The sequence below is a fragment of the Artemia franciscana genome, chromosome 3 (assembly GCF_032884065.1).
Source record: "Artemia franciscana chromosome 3, ASM3288406v1, whole genome shotgun sequence".
Classification (NCBI taxonomy): domain Eukaryota; kingdom Metazoa; phylum Arthropoda; class Branchiopoda; order Anostraca; family Artemiidae; genus Artemia; species Artemia franciscana.
The window spans coordinates 1798630-1818315 of record NC_088865.1 but is presented as its reverse complement, the minus strand read 5'-3'; the positions used below and the strand labels follow the sequence as shown (position 1 = coordinate 1818315).

General features: G+C 34.9%; 1 protein-coding gene across 3 annotated transcripts in view; it reads left to right on the top strand.

Annotated features, from left to right (window-relative positions):
* Positions 1-19686, top strand: part of LOC136024731 (uncharacterized) — an 82425-nt gene that overhangs the window by 45392 nt on the left and 17347 nt on the right. For all 3 annotated transcript variants that reach the window (XM_065700161.1, XM_065700162.1, XM_065700163.1), the window contains 3 exons: positions 697-938; positions 4676-4821; positions 18308-18498. In XM_065700161.1, coding sequence (XP_065556233.1) covers positions 697-938; positions 4676-4821; positions 18308-18498 — 579 coding nt within the window. The remainder of the gene's footprint in view (positions 1-696; positions 939-4675; positions 4822-18307; positions 18499-19686) is intronic.

The following is a 19686-nucleotide window of genomic DNA, read 5'->3' as shown; positions in this document are numbered from 1 at the left end:
CTTTCGTTACCATTGAAGAAAATTAATATTTATAAGGGAAGCTCGAAAAAAGGAAGGAGAAAGGACCAAAAAGGAAGAACTATATTCTAGTTACGACTTTAAATTTACTATTTGAGCTATTTTTATGTTTTTTGAATTTTGTGGATGATTATCATGTGATGTTTGGATAGGTGTGAGAAAAGTATAACCTAGTTAAGACTTTAAATTTATTAAAATATCATTTTTAAGACGTGAACTAAGATTGTGTGTATATATTTGCGTATTACAATATTACAATTTACAACAAACTACAGTATTACAGCATTACAATATTACCAAACATTACAAATTACAACATTACAACATTACAAATTACAATATTACAATATTACAACAAAAATATTACAATATTTGCAATGGTTTGTCATCAGCTAGCTTAAAACGTATGGATTTTGGTTTTGGCAGAAATCCAAGCATCTTTTTTATTTTGCTACATTAGCTTTAGATTTGTGATCAAAACCTCAAGAATACTTAAGCCACAAATTTGGTAGAAATTAAAACCAATTAGCAAAATAAGCACTAATTTTTTACGATATTGGTAGGATTAGACGATAGCCTATGTTATATTAGAACCGTTCATTTGTTTAACTGTTATATCTGCAAAAACTAAGGTTTAAACAAAATTACAATTCTTAATTGATAATTATGCTTTTACAGAGGAAAGCGAAATGTCAGCCGTCCACCGTCTAGTGACAGTTCTTCAACAAGCAGCGACACCTCCTACGTAGCTCAGCCTTTAGTGTCACCACGAGATACTAGAATACTCAAAGATCTTACAAGAACTATAACGAGCAAACAAAGCAAGACTAATAAATTTTTGTGCATTCCGTCAACTTCCTTCAGTACCGTTTCATCCCAGAGAGAAGAAACTTCTCCCGCTTTTCAAAAAAAAAGAGGAGGTATATTCTTTGAACTATTGTCTTTATGAGATGTTTATTCACGTTGATATACACATAATGTCAGAATTTAGCTAACACAAGAACCATTAATATTCACATTAAGTTCGAATCATAGCCAATAGCAAAATTCAAAAACTTTAAAATTGCAAATTTTTTAGGAATTTGCCACGGTCACCAAATTAAATTATTTATTACTTATCATTAACTGTAGAGACAATAAAAGAATGAAAATCTAAGTGTACGATCAACCCTGTTATGATGATTCTGATTTATCCATATACCTAATATCATATGAAGTGATATACCTAATATCAAAATATACCTAATATATATTAGGTATATCAAACGCACATATACTCATATACTAAATATCACTCATATACCTAATATCAAACGCACATATTGCTTATGTTCTGTCATAAGAAATTTAAACTAGCCTGTCAGATTGGAAAGTCTTATTGGAAAGTCTTTTTACGTCTTGGTGCTACTTACTTCACTGTAAAAACTTATTGTGGGTGACATTTTGTGCTGAGTCTTGAGGAGAGAAAGCCCTCTTCACTCATATACGGGACAATTTTTGTTCACTTTAGGTTTTAATGTTGTTCTTTAGTTTCCCTTGAAACAAGTGGGTTTTCTTTTTATTTGATTAACTAAAATGGATTAGGTGTTACTTATAAAATGGATTATAAAGTGGATAGTAAAATGGATTAATACAAAGTGGATTAACTAAAATTGATAAAATGGATTTTTTTTTTCAATCAAGGACTGGTTACTTCCCAGCCCAACTTTGTAAAGAAATAATCAGAACTTGCAAAAATAGCAAGTTTTTATTATTCCTTGTCTTGGTTTAACAGGGAAGGAATAATTCTTTAATAAAACATTTAAAGATTGTCTGTTTTCATCTAGCTAATTTAAGAAAATCATTCCTTAATGAAACGTAAAAATTGGGGAACGTATTGGAATTAGCATTTCTTAATAAAATAGGCCTTTTAGAAAAAAGTAAACAGGCTTCATCTAGCAGAGTTATCAAACAGTTCTAATAAGAGTTATAAAACAGAGTTATCCAATAGCTACATAAAAAAATCGCATTTTAATGCTGATTTAAAATATAAAACTTTCATCAAGATTAGTCTGACATATCAAAAGTTACGAGCCTGAGAAAATTTGCCTCATTTTAGAAAATAGGGGAAAACACCCCCTAAAAGTCAGAATCTTAACGAAAATCACACCATCAGATTCAGCGTATCAGAGAACCTTATTGTAGAAGTTTCAAGCTCCTATCTATAAAAATGTGGAATTTCGCATTTTTTGCCAGAAGACAAATCACGGATGCGTGTTCATTTTTATTTATTTTATTTCCCCAGGGGTAATCGTATCGACCCAATCGTCCTAGAATGTCGCGGGAGGGCTCATTCTAACGAAAATTAGAAGTTCTAGTGCCCTTTTTAAGTGACCAAAAATATTGGAGGGCACCTAGGCCCCCTCCCACGCTCATTTTTTCCCAAAAGTCACCGGATCAAAATTCTGAGATAGCCATTTTATTCATCATAGTCAAAAAACCTAATAATTATGTCTCTGGGGACGACTTACTACCCCGCAGTCTCCCTGGGAGGGGTTGCAAGTTACAAACTTTGACCTGTGTTTACATATAGTAATGGTTACTGGGAAGTGTACGGACGTTTTCAAGGGGATTTTTTTTTGGTTTGGGAGGGAGAGTTGAGGTGGGGGGGGGGGTTACGCGGGAGGATCTTTCCATGGGAAAACTTCTCATTGGGGAAGAAACTTTCAATGAAGGGGGCGCAGGATTTTTTTGCACTATTTAAAAAAACAAGGAAAAAATAAATATGAGAAGTTTTTCTACTGAAAGTGAGGAGCAGCATTAAAACTTAAAACGAGGAGAAATTATTGCGCATATGAGGGGTTTACCTCCTCGTAATACCTCGCTCTTTATGCGAAAGTATATTTAGTAATTTCAACTATTTATTCTAAGGCCTTTGTGATTCAAGGGTCACTCTTAAGGAATTGGGACAGAATTTAAGCTTTAGTGTAAAGAGCGAGGTATCGACGAGGGGTGAACTCCCTAATATACGCAATAAAAATATACGAATATAGAAGTTATTTGCGTAAGTTAATTCGTAAATTACGTATATTTTTTACTAACGAAAATGTTCGTAAAACAATTAAAAGTTCTAGTCGCCTTTTTAAGTAATCAAAAAATTAGAGGGCAGCTAGGCTTCTTCCCTCTCTCCTTTTTTCTCAAAATCTTCCGGTTAAAACTATGAGAAAGCAATTTGGCCAAAAAGAAAATTAATATGCAAATTTCGTTTTAATTATTTATTTGCGGAGAGCCAAGATCAAAACATGCATGAATTAAAAAACGTCCAGAAATTAAATAAATAAAAAAAGTTTTTTAAATGAAAGTAAGGAGCGACATTAAAACTTAAAACGAATATAAATTACTCCGTATATGAAAGGGACTTTTCTTCCTCAACACCCCGCTCTTTACGCTAAAGTTTTTTCCTTTTTTAAAGTAGAGCTAAGAGAAAGAGTAAAACTTTAGCGCACAGAGGGAGGCGTTGAGGAAGAAAAGCCCCTTTCATATACGGAGTAATTTCTGTTCGTTTTAAGTTTTAATGTCGCTCCTTACTTTCATTTAAAAAAACTTTTTTTATTTAATCTATAGAGCAAGGACGGTCAAATGAGAGGGTGTTGACTGGAGCAAGATGCCTCGGGCGGCCCCTCTGGAACATAGCCGTGGCTAGGAAGATGCCACAGCTGGAGCTTTTTCTATTTATATTTAATTGAGAGGGGTGGGCTGTAATTAATTTTGCTCTAGGCATTACCAATCCTAGAAACAGGTCTCCTCTGGAGCTATCAACACTTATCAAATATATGAAGAAATTTATTTTCCATATTTATTTCCTTTTTGGATTTTGATCATTACATCGGAACTAGCAAAGCCGAAAATAATCTAACTAAATATGTAATTCAATGTAACCTGAGCAAAGCAAACCCTGATTCTTATTAACTATCATTTAAAATCTAATATTGCGTTTCTCCCCTTATCACATGGATATGGTATATTCTAAATTTGAATGCAAAACAGAGGATAATTGCGTTTTCAAAAGAAATGACCTGTTTTCTTTCAGTTCCTCTTTTTTTTTCTATTTCATTGCTATCACATTTCTAAACTATTTGAGAAATTAGTTTAGAAATTATTATCTAGTTGGTAATAAAAATTTAGCCGGTTCACGAGCACACAGATTGGGAATCTTATACTCTATTCATAAGACTATTAAGGCTTGTTGGGTAGTCTTACAATTACAAAATCTATTAAAAGGATTTCCTCTATATATTACTGTTTTCCATTTTTACCTTTATTTTTGTCACATTGTCTAAACTAATGTCAAAACCGTTCCTACGCAAAAATGCGACAACGTTCTGGACAAAACAGACAATAAGTTTTCCGTTTTATTTTCTGTTAAATTTATGCTTATTTTTTTTTTTGACATTAGTCCCCTAATCTCATGAATATGATATATTCTAAATCAGAAAGAGGATGTGTGGATTTGCAAAAGAGTTTTTTTTTTCATTCTTTTCATATTACTTGTCCTCAAGCTATCCATAAAAATTCATATATTTCTATGGAAATATAAACTATTATCAAAGATTGATGTGAATGCTTAGAAAAAAAAGTATCAGGTTTCCATTGGCTTCTGTAAAACCCTTTTTTTCAGCTTACGAGAAACTTCGGAGCGATTATGAGCTTTATGAAATTTCAAGCTATGGTATGCTAGATCAAAATCGAAAGGACATTTCAGAATCAAACCAGCTTTTATCGACTGTGAAAAGAGGAGAATTTGAAAGCACCTTCATCAAAAAGGTAACAAATAAACCTAGAGAAAATAATTGACTCTTTCTCTTAACTCTACCTCTTAAAACAGTAAAAAACTTTAGCGTAAAGAGCGGGGCGTTGAAGAGGAAAAGCCCCTTTCGTATACGGAGTAATTTCTGTTCGTTTTAAGTTTTAATGTCGCTCCTTACTTTCATTTAAAAAAAACTTGTTTTTTATTTAATTTCTGTACGTTTTTTAATTAATGCTTGTTTTGATCTTGGCTCTCCGAACATAAGTAATTAAAATTAAATTTGCATATTAATTCTTTTTTGGCTAAATGGTTTTCTCATAGTTTTAATTGCATGATTTTGAGAAAAAAGGAGCGAGGGAGGAAGCCTAGTTGCCCTATAATTATTTGATTACTTAAAAAGGCAACTACAACCTTTAATTTTTTACGAACATTTTCATTTGTAAAAAATGTACGTATTTACGAATTAACTTACGTAACGAACTTCTATATTTGTATGTTTTTATTGCGTATATGAGGGGGTTCACCCTCGTCGATACCTCGCTCTTTACGCTAATGCTTAAATTTTGTCCCAATTCCATAAGAATGACCCTTGAATCACAAAGGCCGTAGAAAAAATAGGTGAAATTACTAAAAATACTTTAGCGTAAAGAGCGAGGTATTACGAGGAGGTAAACCCCTCATATGTGTAATAATTTGTGCTCGTTTTAAGTTTTAATGCTGCTCCTCACTTTCAGTAGAAAAAAAACTTTTCACATTTATTTTTTCATTGCTTTTTTTTAAATAATGCTAGAAAATCCTGCGCCCCCTTCATTGAAAGTCTCTTCCCCATGAGAAGTTTTTCCATGGAAGATCCTCCCATTTGCCCCCCCCCCACCTCAACTCTTCCCCACCCCAAAAAAAATCCCCCTGAAAACGTCCGTACACTTCCCAGTAACCATTACTATATGTAAACACAGGTCAAAGTTTGTAACTTGCAACCCCTCCCACGGGGACTGCGGGGGAGTAAGTCGTCCCCAAAGACATCGTTATTAAGTTTTTCGACTATGGTGAATAAAATGGCTATCTCAGAATTTTGATCCGGTGACATTGGGGAAAAGTGAGCGTGGGAGGGGGCCTAGGTGCCCTCCATGTTTTTGGGTTACTTAAAAAGGGCACTAGAACTTTTAATTTCCGTTAGAATGAGCCCTCTCGCGATATTCTAGGACCACTGGGTTGATTCGATAACCCCTGGGAAAAAAAACAAACAAAAAAACAAACAAATAAACACCCATTGGTGATTTGTCTTAAAAAATGCGAAATTCCACATTTTTGTAGATAGGAGCTTTAAACTTCTACAATAAGGTTCTCTGATACGCTGAATCTGATGGTGTAATTTCCGTTCCGTCAGAGATTTTATGACTTTTAGGGGGTGTTTTCCCCTATTTTCTAAAATGAGGCAAATTTTCTCAGGTTCGTAACTTTTGATAAGTAAGACTTATCTTGATTAAAGTTATATATTTAAAATCAGCATTAAAATATGATTTTTTTATGTAACTATTGGTATCAAAATTCTATATTTTAGAGTTTCGTTTACTATTGAGCCGGGTCGCAAAAGAAGAAGTTTTGTCCCAACACTTGAACAGTTAAAAGAAACAAAGGTTCGGCGATATGCCTTTCATAATTGCAAAAGACAAGCTGAAGCGAAAGTTAAAGGTACAATAAAAAAAAGTATTACACAAAGGCACTACTTCTAACCTAAGGCCCATTTGGACGTCAGGATAGAAAGAAAAGGCTCAAATTGTCTGCGCTTAGAAGACAAGTGACAGTGAAAATCAATATATAGAAGCCTGCCGCGTGGCGAATGCCGGAACCCGGGCTCCCAGTACTATATATATATATATATATATATATATATATATATATATATATATATATATATATATATATATATATATATATATATATATATATATATATATTATATATATATATATATATATATATATATATATATATATATGTATGTATACATGAATACAACTTTTATTTTCTTGCAAAAAGAAATTACCACCCTTACAACACCTAGGAGCCGTCCACACAGCAGAACTCATTTGTCTGAAAAGTATCTACAGAGTTTTCTTTTGTTCATCTTTTTTCTATAGTTTGGTGTCGTAATTAAGTAATTTGCTAAGTATTCTATAATGTAATAGCTGTTTGAACTACACATAGTTTTGACAGACCGCACAGTGTTAATTTTTTTTTAATTTAGGGGTTGGCAGCTTTGTTTGTTGTCGGTTTCTTTTTTAATAAAGTGTTTAAAAAGCAATTTTTCAATGAAGAAACCAAAAAAGGAATTTTTCAATACCTAGGTAGAAGTAAAAAATTTCAAGGGTCATTTCCACACTCCTATCCCCAATTGACGTGCCTGTGTATAGAATGATACAACCTTAAAGAATCAACAAATATGAGGACTCGTGTCATTGGGAATTCTAATATCGGGTAACCTTTTGGATAACAAAGGTGATCGAAAGGCACGAAAATGCCATATTCAGCCATTTTGAACCACTTTGTCTCCCCGGACACACGATCGTGCTGTTCACAGTAAATTCCCCCAAAGTCGTCTGATTAAAATTTTGAGATAGCCATTTTGTTCAATACAGTTGAAAGGACTTAACTAAATTTTCAGGGGTTGACATGAACTCCTCCCCACAGCTCCCGGGGGAGGGCCTGAAGTTATTAAATTTGCTCATTATTTGCATATAGTATTGGTTACTTGGGAGCATATGAGAAAGAACGTTAATTATTCTGTATATGAGGGGGGGCTTTCTGCTCCCACATACCCTGCTCTTTACACTAGTGTTAGACCTTTTGTCCCAATTCCTTAAGAATAATTGACGTTAATGTGTTTTCCATCTGGATTTTGGTATTTTTAATGTATTTGTTGCAACAAATTGCTTAACCTAAGCAGTATATACTACCATCTGCCACTTTTGGCTCATATCAAAACTAAAACTGGGTTGGTAGGCATGGGATTGGCGATAGACGTTAGATGGCGTTTTTTATCTTGGAGGCCACTTAGAGTTTCCAATCCTATCATTTTCAGATACTCTTTTGGGCAAGGCTCATGGAAATTGCTTTCTAATTATTGATCTGTTACCTTAGCAAAAAATGTGATTATTTAGTTTCATTTATGAAACTAAATAAGCTGAAAGTTTCATTTATGCTGTCAATATAATTTTGTTTGGTTTCCAAGCAACAACAAGGAACATCTATGATATTTTGCAATTACAAAACTTTAATCTAGTTCTAGTACTCTCGAAACTAACCTACATAAAGCGGGACAAAGACCACACTGCCTTTCTATCAGGTATTCTTACAACAGCATAAATATGATATCACCAAAGCTCTAAATTCAAATATGTCTTATGTTTCTTTTGATTCTGCTTTAAACTACCAAGTTTTTGAAAATTCTAGCCACAAAATACTTTTTGAAGAATCTGCCGTGATTAGCTAGAATGACCTAGGCACATAGCAGGTATTTCGAACAGCAATTGAAATCAGACTTAAGATCAATAATAATATTTCCTTGAATATGGACTTGGGGGAATATTCACAAAAGGCTCTATTCAGAAATTTAATAAAAAACGTGTTTTTAATTATTCTTCTTTCATTTCAATGACTCACCTTGTTTTACCTCATTTTATTTGTCAGTCCTGGTTGAACTTCGTTGAAGTAAGGATGTTGGGACTGTTTAAAAAAAAATATCTAGTTTTATTGGTCGTATGTTGTTGTAAGTCTTTTTCTTTTATATATTTAGGTTTTGCTGAGGACAGCCCTTGGACATAGGGTCGAAATGTTCATCCAATTTAGAGTTCCACTGTCTTACGAAAGAAATTCCCTATTGTTCTTCTTGTTTTTGATATTAACTCACTTACAAGAAACAAAATGAACTTAAAAAGAACAAGGCTTGAAGAACTTAAACTTATACTGGAACAATAGAACAAGAACTTAAACAACAGATTTTAAAGGGAACAAAATGAATATCTTTAATAATTTTAAGCTCAAATTATACAGTCTTCAATTTCTTTTTCAATTACAGTGCCTTATATTAAGGTCTGAAAGAAACAAGTTATATAACTGTGAATATGTAAACATTTTGCTTCAAATAAAGAATAATTCACAAAAAAATAATAAGTTGTGTTTCAAATTGTTTTGCGAGGATACTGCTCTACTCTCATAACGTGACTAAGCTCTCATGACGCATTTTTATGCTTTTTTCAAATTAGCTATTGGTATTCTTAGCAAATTTCATTTTCCCCACAGAGATGACTTCTTGTTCCTTACTAATTGGCAGTTGAAAATTGTTAAAGAGAGTACTGAAAACTGCTTTAACATTCATAAATACATAGTGTTACACATCAAAAGCTATGAGCATGAGAAAATTTGCCTGATTTTTGAAAAAGGAAGGAAAATCCTTCTAAGGCTCCTATGCTCCTAAGCCCTCCCCCCTGAAGCTTCTTTTTTTTCCAGGGGTGATCTCATTAAACTAATGGCCCTAGAAAACCACAGTATGGTGCATTCGAACAGAAGTTAAAAGTTATACTTCCTTTTTTAAGCTACCGAAAAGATTGGAGGGCAACTAGCCCCCCTCCAACGGCCTTTTTACCCGAAGTCATCAGATCAGAATTTGGGTATAGCCATTTTCTTCAGCATAGTTAGAAAATCCAAAAAATGTGCCTTTAGGGGTAATATGACCCCCATATCCCTTCATAAAAGGCTTGTAAGTTTTGAAATTTGCGCATTGTTTGCGTACGTATAGCATTTACTATTGGGAAACTTTTACTGATATTTTTAGGGGGTAGGGGATTTTGAGCTTTGGATGGGTTTCTATGGGGAGAATTTTCCGTAGAAGGGAAATTTTGGGGACTTAACTTTCGAGGGTAAATTTCAAACTGGAGATTTTACAGATTTTCTATACGAAATAACCATTATTTGTCTTACTTTCTCCCTGTCACTTCAATTTTGCATGTGGAGATTTTCCGGAAGAAATGTATGGGGAACATTTTCAGCGGGTTTTGACTTCCAGGAAAAAATGTATAAGGAAACGGGAATATCGATGATCGGATGATCAGAAAACGATGAGAAATTAAAGTCGCTTTCAACTTAAAGTATGCCCAGGAGAATTTTTCGGGCTGAATCGTTCACAAGAAATTTTACAATTGAGATACAACTGTCAATTTCTAGTCAAATGAGCCGCCTCTAAAGTTTATACGACCATCAATTCAATAAGAACCTTTTATACCCCGGGCCATAACTTAAAAAACCTTTCCCCCTGGGCTCTGGGGGCTGTGCCAAACTAGAAAGCCTTGTTAAAGGGTCATTGGACTATTTTGAACGCAATGGTTATCTCGAAATTTCTATTGAATGCATTTGGGGGACATGGGACGGGTGGGACTAGTTGCCCTCCGATCACTTGTGAATCTTAAAAAGGGTACTAGAACTTCTGATATCTACTTGAATGAACTCCTTCCGTAGTTTACACGACGATTCCTTCTCTATGAAGTGCTGTGGAAAGAAAATAAAACAAAATAATTAAATAATACATTGTCCCCACATCACTTTTTACCTGTCTATGAAACGGTGTGAATGGGATATATATTCTTTTATTAAGGGGAGAGGGGGAGATTGAAGCAATGCAGATATTAGGAATGAGACATGTAAGCATTATCAAATAGTTCGTGGTAACGAACTGTAGTAAGGAGCAACTCGGCTCAATAGTAAACAAAACTCTAAAAAACGGAATTTTGATTCTAATAGAATAATCAAAAGAATGAGATTTTTATGCTGATTTTAAATATATACGTTTCATCAAATTTAGTCTTACTTAAAAGTTACGAGCCTGAGAAAATTTGTCTTATTTTGGAGAATAGGGGGAAACACCCCTAAGAGTCATATAATCTTAAAGAAAATCACACCATCGCATTTAACGTATCAGAGAACCTTATTGTAGAAGTTTCAAGCTCCTATCTACAAAAATGTGGAACTTCGTATTTTTTGCCAGAAGACCGATCACGGGTGCGTGTTTATTTTTTTTGTTTTTTTTTTCCTCAGGGGTGATCGTATCGACCAAGTGGTCCTAGAATGTCGCGAGAGGGTGCATTATAATGGAAATTAAAAGTTCTAGTGCCCTTTTTAAGTGACCAAAAATTTGGAGGGCAACTAGGCCCCCTCCCACGCTCATTTTTTCCCAAAGCCAACGGATTCAAATTTTGAGATAGCCATTTTGTTTAGCATAGTCGAAAAACATAATAACTATGTCTTTGGGGCTGACTTACTCCCCCAGAGTCCCTGGGGGAGGGGCTGCAAGTTACAAAATTTGACCAGTGTTTACCTACAGTAATGGTTATTGGGAAGTGTACAGACGTTTTAAGGTGGATTTTTGGTTGGGGGGTTAAGGGGAGGGGGCCACGTGGGAGGATCTTCTATTGTAGGAATTCGTCACAGGGAAAGAGAAATTTCATGAGGGGGGCGCAGGGTTTTCTAGACTTATTTAAAAAAACAATGAAAAAATAATTATGAAATTTTTTTTTTCAATTGAAAGTAAGGAGCAGCATTAAAGCTTAAAACTAACAGAAATTATTACGCATATGAGGGGCTCATCTCCTCCTAAATACCTCGCTCATTGCGCTAAAGTATTTTTAGTAATTTCAACTATTTATTCTATGGCCTTTGTGATTATGGGGTCATTCTTAAAGAACTGGGACAAAATTAAATCTCTAGTGTAAAGAGCGAGGTATTAACGAGGGGACTAACCTCCTCATATACATAATAGAAATATACGAATATAGAAGTTCGTTCGTAAGGTACATATATTTTTTACTAATAAAAACGCTCGTTAAAAATTAGAAATTCTAGTTGCCTTTTTAAGTAATAAAAAATTGAAGGGCAACGACGCTTCCTCCCCTACCCCTTTTTCTCAATATCGTCCGATCAAAACTAAGAGAAAGCCGTTTAGCAAAATAATAATACGCAAATTTCCTTTTAATTATTCATGTGCGGAGAGCCAAACAAGCATTAATTCAAAACGTTCAGAAGTTAAATAAAAATAGTATGTTTTCTAACGGAAAGTAAGGATCGACATTGAAACTTAAAACGAACAGAAATTACTCCTTGTATGAAAGGAGCTGTTCCCTCCTCAACGTTCCACTCTTTACGCTAAAGTTGTTTACTGTTTTATAAAGTAGAATTGAGAGAAACAGTCAAACTTTAGCATAAAGAGCGGGGCGTTGAGGAGGGAACAGCCCCTTTCATACATTGGGTAATTTCTGTTAGTTTTAAGCAAAAGCCCCTCAAATCTATTGAAATGTTTCCTCGTGATCGCCTCACACCAGGGCTCCTAAGAGGAATGCACACTTGCTTATATTTGTTTCGATGCATTCAATTCCTTACCCAGGCCATGTGCAGTACCTAACTTAAGATCTGCACAGATCTGTCACATTTAGTACCATGAGCAGTATTTAGGTAACGTAAGATCTTTTACGGCCATCTTTACGGTGTCCCTTTGTTTAGTGTCACTTGGGAAATACATACAAGTTATTAAAATCATCAAAAAATAAACATTATGATTATTTATTTGTCGAAATACTAAAAAATTCGGCGCAATTTATTGCCAAAACTTCGTCAAATATCTTTAATTATATGATCAAAAATATTTTACATTACTTAGGTTGTCTTAATTTATTATATACTCATATTCTAGTTAGCTTAAAAACAAATCCACTACAAATGATTAACATTCCTATTCATAGGATTTCCTTTAATTTTCTTATATAAATTACCATTAAATTTCATGAAAGTACTGAATAAAACAAATTCCTGTATATCATATATCATGCCCAATCTTGAAATAATAGTACTACTAAAGAGATTTGTTCATCTGGCTTTTTTATTCCAAGTATCTATTTCTTTTTTAAACGTACAAGATCAAAAGGAAAGATTTCTTAATAACAGTTGTTATAAATTTTCAAATACTAAATTATGTGATAAATTGTGTGTATATTGGAGTAAAAACAAATGAATCCACTCTTTTGGCTGAACCAAAAGCCAGGAATAGCCAGGAATAGATTTCTAGCCAGGAATTTTCGGGAATTGGGGTGTACTTCGTTGACTGGGGTGCCAGCTCCCACTCTTTACGCTAAAGTTCTGGTTGTACTTAATTGAGATTAAATAAAAAAAACAAGTTTTTTCAACTGAAAGTAAGGAGTGACATCAAAACTTAAAACGCACAGAAATTACTTCGTATATGAAAGAGGCTGCTTCCTCATCAACGCCCCGCTCTTTACGCTAAAGTTTGACTCTTTCTCTCAATTCTTCTTTCTAAAACAGTAAAAAACTTTAGCGTAAAGAGCGGGGCGTTGATGAGGAAGCAGCCTCTTTCATATACGAAGTAATTTCTGTGCGTTTTAAGTTTTGATGTCACTCCTTACTTTCAGTTGAAAAAACTTGTTTTTTTTATTTAATTTCTGAACGTTTTTGAATCAATGCATGTTTTGATTTTGGCTCTCCGCAGAGGAATAATCAAAACGAAATTTGCATATTTTTTTTTTTGGCTCAATGGCTTTCTCATAATTTTGATCGAATGATTTTGAGAAAAAAAGAGCGGGGGACGAAGCCTAGTTGCCCCCCGATTTTTTGGTTAATTAAAAAGGCAACTAGAACTTTTAATTTTTTACGAATCTTTTTATTGGTAAAAGATTTACGTAACTTATAAATTAGCTTACGTAAAGAACTTTTGTATTCTCATGTTTTTATTACATATATGAGGGGATTCGCCCCATCGTCAGTACCTCGCTCTTTACACTAAAGCTTAAATTTTATACCAATTCATTAAGAATGACCCCCTGAATCACAAAAGCCGTAGAATAAGTAGTTGAAATTACCGAAAATACTTTAGCGTAAAGAGCGAGGTATTAGAAGGAGGTGAGCCCCTCATATGGGTAATAATTTCTGTTTGTTTTAAGTTTTATTGCTGTTCCTTACTTCCAGCTGAAAAAGCTTTTTCACTTTTATTTTTTAATTGTTTTTTTTTAAATAATGCTAGCAAATCCTGCTCTCCCTTCATGGAAATTTTCTTCTCCCATTACAAATTCTCGAAGGAAAGTTCCCCTAGCATATCCCCCTCTTCTCAACCCCTCCCCCAAACCAAAAAAATCCTCCTGAAGACGCCTGTATACTTCCCAATAACCATTACTATATGTAAGCACAGGTCAAAGTTTGTAACTTGTTGCCCCTCCCACGGGGACTGTGGGGGAGTAAGTCGTCCCCAAAGACATAGTTATAAGGTTTTTCGACTACGCTGAATAAAATGGCTATCTCAGAATTTTGATCCGTTGACTTTGGGAAAATAATTAGCGTGGGAGGGGGCCTAGGTGCCCTCCAATTTTTTTGGTCACTTAAAAAGGGCACTAGAACTTTTCATTTCCGTTAGAATGAGCCCTCTTGCAACATTCTAGGACAACTGGGTCGATACGATCACCCCTGGGGAAAAAAAAACAAAACAAAAAAACAAAAAAACAAAAAAACAAATAAACACGCATCCGTGATCTGCCTTCTGGCAAAAAATGCAAAATTCCACATTTTTGTAGATAGGAGCTCGAAACTTCTACAGTAGGGTTCTCTGATACGCTGAATCTGATGGTGTGATTTTCGTTAAGATTCTATGACTTTTAGGGGGCGTTTCCCCCTATTTTCTAAAATAAGGCAAATTTTCTCAGGCTCGTAACTTTTGATGGGTAAGACTAAACTTGATGAAACTTATATATTTAAAACCAGCATTAAAATGCGATTCTTTTGATGTAGCTAATGGTATCAAAATTCCATTTTTTAGAGTTTTGGTTACTATTGAGCCGGGTCGCTCCTTACTACAGTTCGTTACCACGAACTGTTTGATTATATTTGGCATCTATATTATAATGGAATGTTACTGTAAGGAGCGGAAGGGGAAATAGGGGGAAGGGGGCTAAATCAGTAAAAGTAATTTATACCTGTAGAGTTTAGTTTATCAAAATGTATTAAAGTCTCCTCCTTTATATAATTTATTTTTTTCTCTTTTTTATTTAAACCACCTAAGTCCAGATTTCCTAAAATTGTAATAGTTAGATTACATAAGGAGCAAGTATTGTTATTATAACGTTCAATTATAAAGTTCAATTAACGTTATTATAACGTTATTATTTCCTACCGTTAATTGGGCTTTTATGTTCAAAGAATTTAGTATACATATTGTTAATTGTTTCCCTCACATACTGTACATAACAATTTTTATATTATAATAAATAAGCAATATTAGTTGTTTTCCTATTCACATTACAAAATAATAAACTCCGAAATTTTATATTATTGAAGGTGCTTTTAACAAAAGCCCGAGGGAGGAAATAATCCTGGTAAATGAAAACGAGAGCTAAGAGCTCATGTGGCACTTGTGACGAGGTCGGAAGAGCCAAGAGCTCATATGGTATGAGCTCTAGCAAAATTCTAAGAATCAATAGATTGCTTTAAAAAGAAAATCAGAGGATTAATGCCGGTCGGGATTTAAAAATTCATTAAGATCCGATCACCCACTCGCAAGTTAAAAATACCTCATTTTTTCCAATTTTCCCTCTCCCTTCAACTCCCCAGTTGTTCGAATCGGGGAAAACGACTTTATCAAGTCAATTTGTACAGCTCCCTGACGCGCCTACCAATTTTTATCGTCCTAGCACGTCCAGAAGCACCAAACTTGCTAAAGCATTGAGCCCCACCCTCTAACTCCCCCAAAGAGAGCAGATCCAGTCCGGTTACGTCAGTCACGTATCTACGACATTTATAAGCATTTTCCAAGATTTCTGGTTCCCACTCCAGCTCTCTCCAATGTCAACAGATCTGGTCGGGATTTGAAATAAGAACTCCGAGACATGAGTTCCTTCTAAATATCAAATTTCATTATGATCCGGTCACCCATTCTTAAGTTAAGAATACCTCAATTTTTCCAACTTTTCCAAATTAACAGCCCCCAGCTCCCCCAAAGAGAACGGATCCGTACCAATTATTTCTATCTCGTATCTATAACTTGTGCTTATTCTTCCCATCAACTTTCATCCCGATATCTCCACTCTAAGCGTTTTCCAAGATTTCTAGTTTCCAAGTTTTCTGTTTCCCCCCTCCAACCCTCTACGTCCCCAGATTCCATTCGAATTGAAAATGGGCATCTGAGACACAAGATTCTTCTATATATCCAGTTTCATGGAGATCCAATCACCCATTCGTAAGATACCTCGATTTCACGTTTTCCAAAAATTCGGGCTCCCCCCTCCAACTCCCTTCAATGTCACCAGTTCTAATCGGGATTTAAAATGAGAGTTTTAAAGCACAAGATCCTTCTAGATATCAAATTTCATTAAGATCTGATCACCAGTTCTTAAGTTACAAATACCTCATTTTTCTAATTTTTCCGAATTACTCCCCTCCCCCCGACTCCACCAAAGAGAGCGGATCCTGTCCGGTTTTGTCAGTCACCTATCTTGGACTTTCGCTTATTCTTTCCACCAAGTTTCATCCTGATCTCTCCGCTTTAAGCGTTTTCCAAGATTTTCGGTCCCCCCCCTTAATGATACTGGACCGGTCGGGATAAAAATAAGATATCTAAGTTTCGAGGTCCCTCTAAATATGAAATTTCATTAAGATATGATCACTCTTTCGCAAGTTAAACATACCTCATTTTTTTTCTAATTTCCAGAATTAACCTTCCCCTCCTCCAACTCCCCCAAAGAGAGCAGATCCGTTCCGGTTATGTCAATCCCGTATCTAGGACGTGTGCTTATTTTTCCCACCAAGTTTCATCCCGAACTCTCCACTCTAAGCATTTTCCAAGAGTTTAGGCCCCCCAACATCCCCTTCACCGGATAAGGTTCACATTTAAAATAAGAGCTCTGAGGCATGATATCCTTCCAAACATCAAATTTCATTAAGATCCGATCACTCTTTCGTAAGTTAAAAATACCTCATTTTTCTAATTTTTCAGAATTAACCCTCCGCCCTCCCCAAAGAGAGCAGATCCATTCCGGTTATGTCAATCGGGTATCTAGGACTTGTGCTTATTTTTCCCACCAAGTTTCATCCCGATCCCACCACTCTAAGCGTTTTCCAAGATTTTAGGTTCCCCCCTCAATTCCCCCCAATCTCACCAGATCCAGTCGGAATTTAAAATAAGAGCTCTGAGACACAATATTTTTTCAAACATCAAATTTCATTAACATCCGATCACTCCTCCTTAAGTTAAAAAATCCTTATTTTTCTAATTTGTTCAGAATTACCCCCCCCAACTCCCCCAAAGAGAGTGGATCCGTCCCGGTTATGCCAATCACGTATCTAGGACTTGTGCTTATTTTTCCCACCAATTTTCATCCCGATCCCTCCACTCTAAGCGTTTTCCAAGATTTTAGGCCCCCCCCCTCAGTTCCCCCCAGTGTCACCGGATCCAGTCGGGATGCAAAATATGAGCTCTGAGACACGATATCCTTCCAAACTTTAAATTTCATTAAGATCTGATCCCTCCTTCATAAGTTAAAAATACCTCATTTTTCTATTTTTTCCGAATTACCGGCCCCCCACTCGCCCCCAGATGGTTAAATTTATTTCTAATTTAACCTGTTCCGGTCCCTGATACGCCTGCCAAGTTTCATCGTCCTAACCATAACGACACAAAACAAAGTCTAAACACGTTTAGAAATCAAGCAAACATAACCAAAATCAAGCAGAGACGATATAACCAAGCTTTGCTCTATAAAAACAGTTGACTGCAGCGCGTCAATATTAAATATTAATCTAGGCACTATCATTATTCATGTGCTTTGATATTTTTTAAATAGTATAAAAAACACTTTAGTCTATTTAACAAAAGTTACCATAATTATGTTTGACCAAATCATACATAAATGCATTTATGTCATATAAGGACACAAATAGTGGATAAAACTCAGAATGGATACATACTAAAAGCTAGTAAGCGATGTAAAAATAATACAGAAATAGAATAATGCAAAGTCAATATTAAATATTCATCTAGGCACTATCATTATTCATGTGCTTTGACATTTTCTAAATAGTATAAAAAACACTTTAGTCTATTTAACAAAAGTTACCATAATTATGTTTGACCAAATCATACATAAATGCATTTATGTCATAAGAGGACACAAATAGTGGATAAAACTCAGAATGGATACATACTAAAAGCTAGTAAGCGATGTAAAAATAATACAGAAATAGAATAATGCAAAGAATAGGAAATAGAAAAAGGAAATAGAAAATAAAAAAATAAAAAAAAAATATTACAGAAAAGAGAAGAAGCAATGGGATATTTCTGTCATTATTTGAATTTTTAATAAAACAGAAATAAAAAAATGTTCATCTTGATCGATTATTACACTTTGCTTTGTTTCTAAGTAACGCAACCTCAATTAATAAAGCACCTGTATTCTTTTCTAGGTCATTGAATTCCTGTATATAGGGTCCATCGAAGCAGCATATTGTGAACCAATTTTATGCCGATTGAACATAAAAAGGGTAGTTGATATTAGCGGACTTCACCCAAATCAGGTTCCAAGGGAAAAGAAAACACATTGTCCATGTACATGCCCACTAGAAACAGCACATCATAGACAACGACTTTTCATAAGGTTTGTCACTTAAGCTAGTTTCTGAAACAAAATGGTGAAATTTAAAACATGAAAATGACACGGATTTTACCTTCTTGATTTCAGCCAGGATGTTTTCTCTTGCTGCAAGAAGTTAGGTATTATCCTAAGATGCAAATGTTTGCTCCCTAATAAGTCTATTCTGCCACTTTTCATTTCTTGCATCCGATATATCATAAAACATGCATGTCCTCTCTTCGCTGGTGCACCTAAAAGCCACATCGCTCCGCTCCAGCGAATTTAAAATAGAGCAGTTTGTGAAGCAACCTCTGGCAACACGGAAAATAAAACCCCGCCATAGTTGATCGAAGAACACCTCAACGTGGTGTCCATGTCGGTTGCGATCAACTTGCCGAAGTACAGCTCGTCAGGACTACCTTGAGCAGGGTACTCCCCGCCAAGAATATCTGAAAAAGAGTTTTACCCGGTGATCGGTTGCCACATGGAATCGATTGCTGGCAGAGGTAATTCCGCAAAATCTCTCCGTTGACGCCTTCAAGAGAAAGTATAACGAATACCTCAGTGTTGGAAAATGAGGGACTTAATAGGACTAGCGGCAAATCTTCAGCTGTGATGGAGTGGTTAGGCATGTAGTAAAGAAAATGAAAAAAAAAACTTTGCTTTTTATCTTCCTGTGAGGTGTAGCGACTAAACAGAAAGCTATTATTTATTTTGAAGTCAATCTTGTCGATTGGAAAAACAAGTTCACGAAATTAAACCTTTTCAGAAGTGAACTGAATATTTACCTACACGATTCTTTTATTTTCTTTGGGTGACATATTTTTGCAAAGAACAACGCCGGAACATCTTTTTGTGCCACAGATCAGGCTACGTCAGTTGTTTCATCCACTCCCCTCCCTTTACACCAAGATCGGGATGACGCACATAGGAATGATAATAATTATAACTATATAATTGTTTTTTCTTTTGTGATTGCTAATTTTTCCTATTGAAACCAAATTATATTTAACATCAACTACTGGTGGAATTTAGATTATTCTTGCAGAAATAGCTTTTTTCTACGTCATTTCTTATCATTTCAGTGTATATATACTTGATATCCAGCCCCCACATGAAATGATGTCATAGCTTGAAATATGTGGTATATTTAGAGAATGGGCTAAACCTATAAAGTAAGTTCAATAGAGAATGAGTATATTGGGTATATTG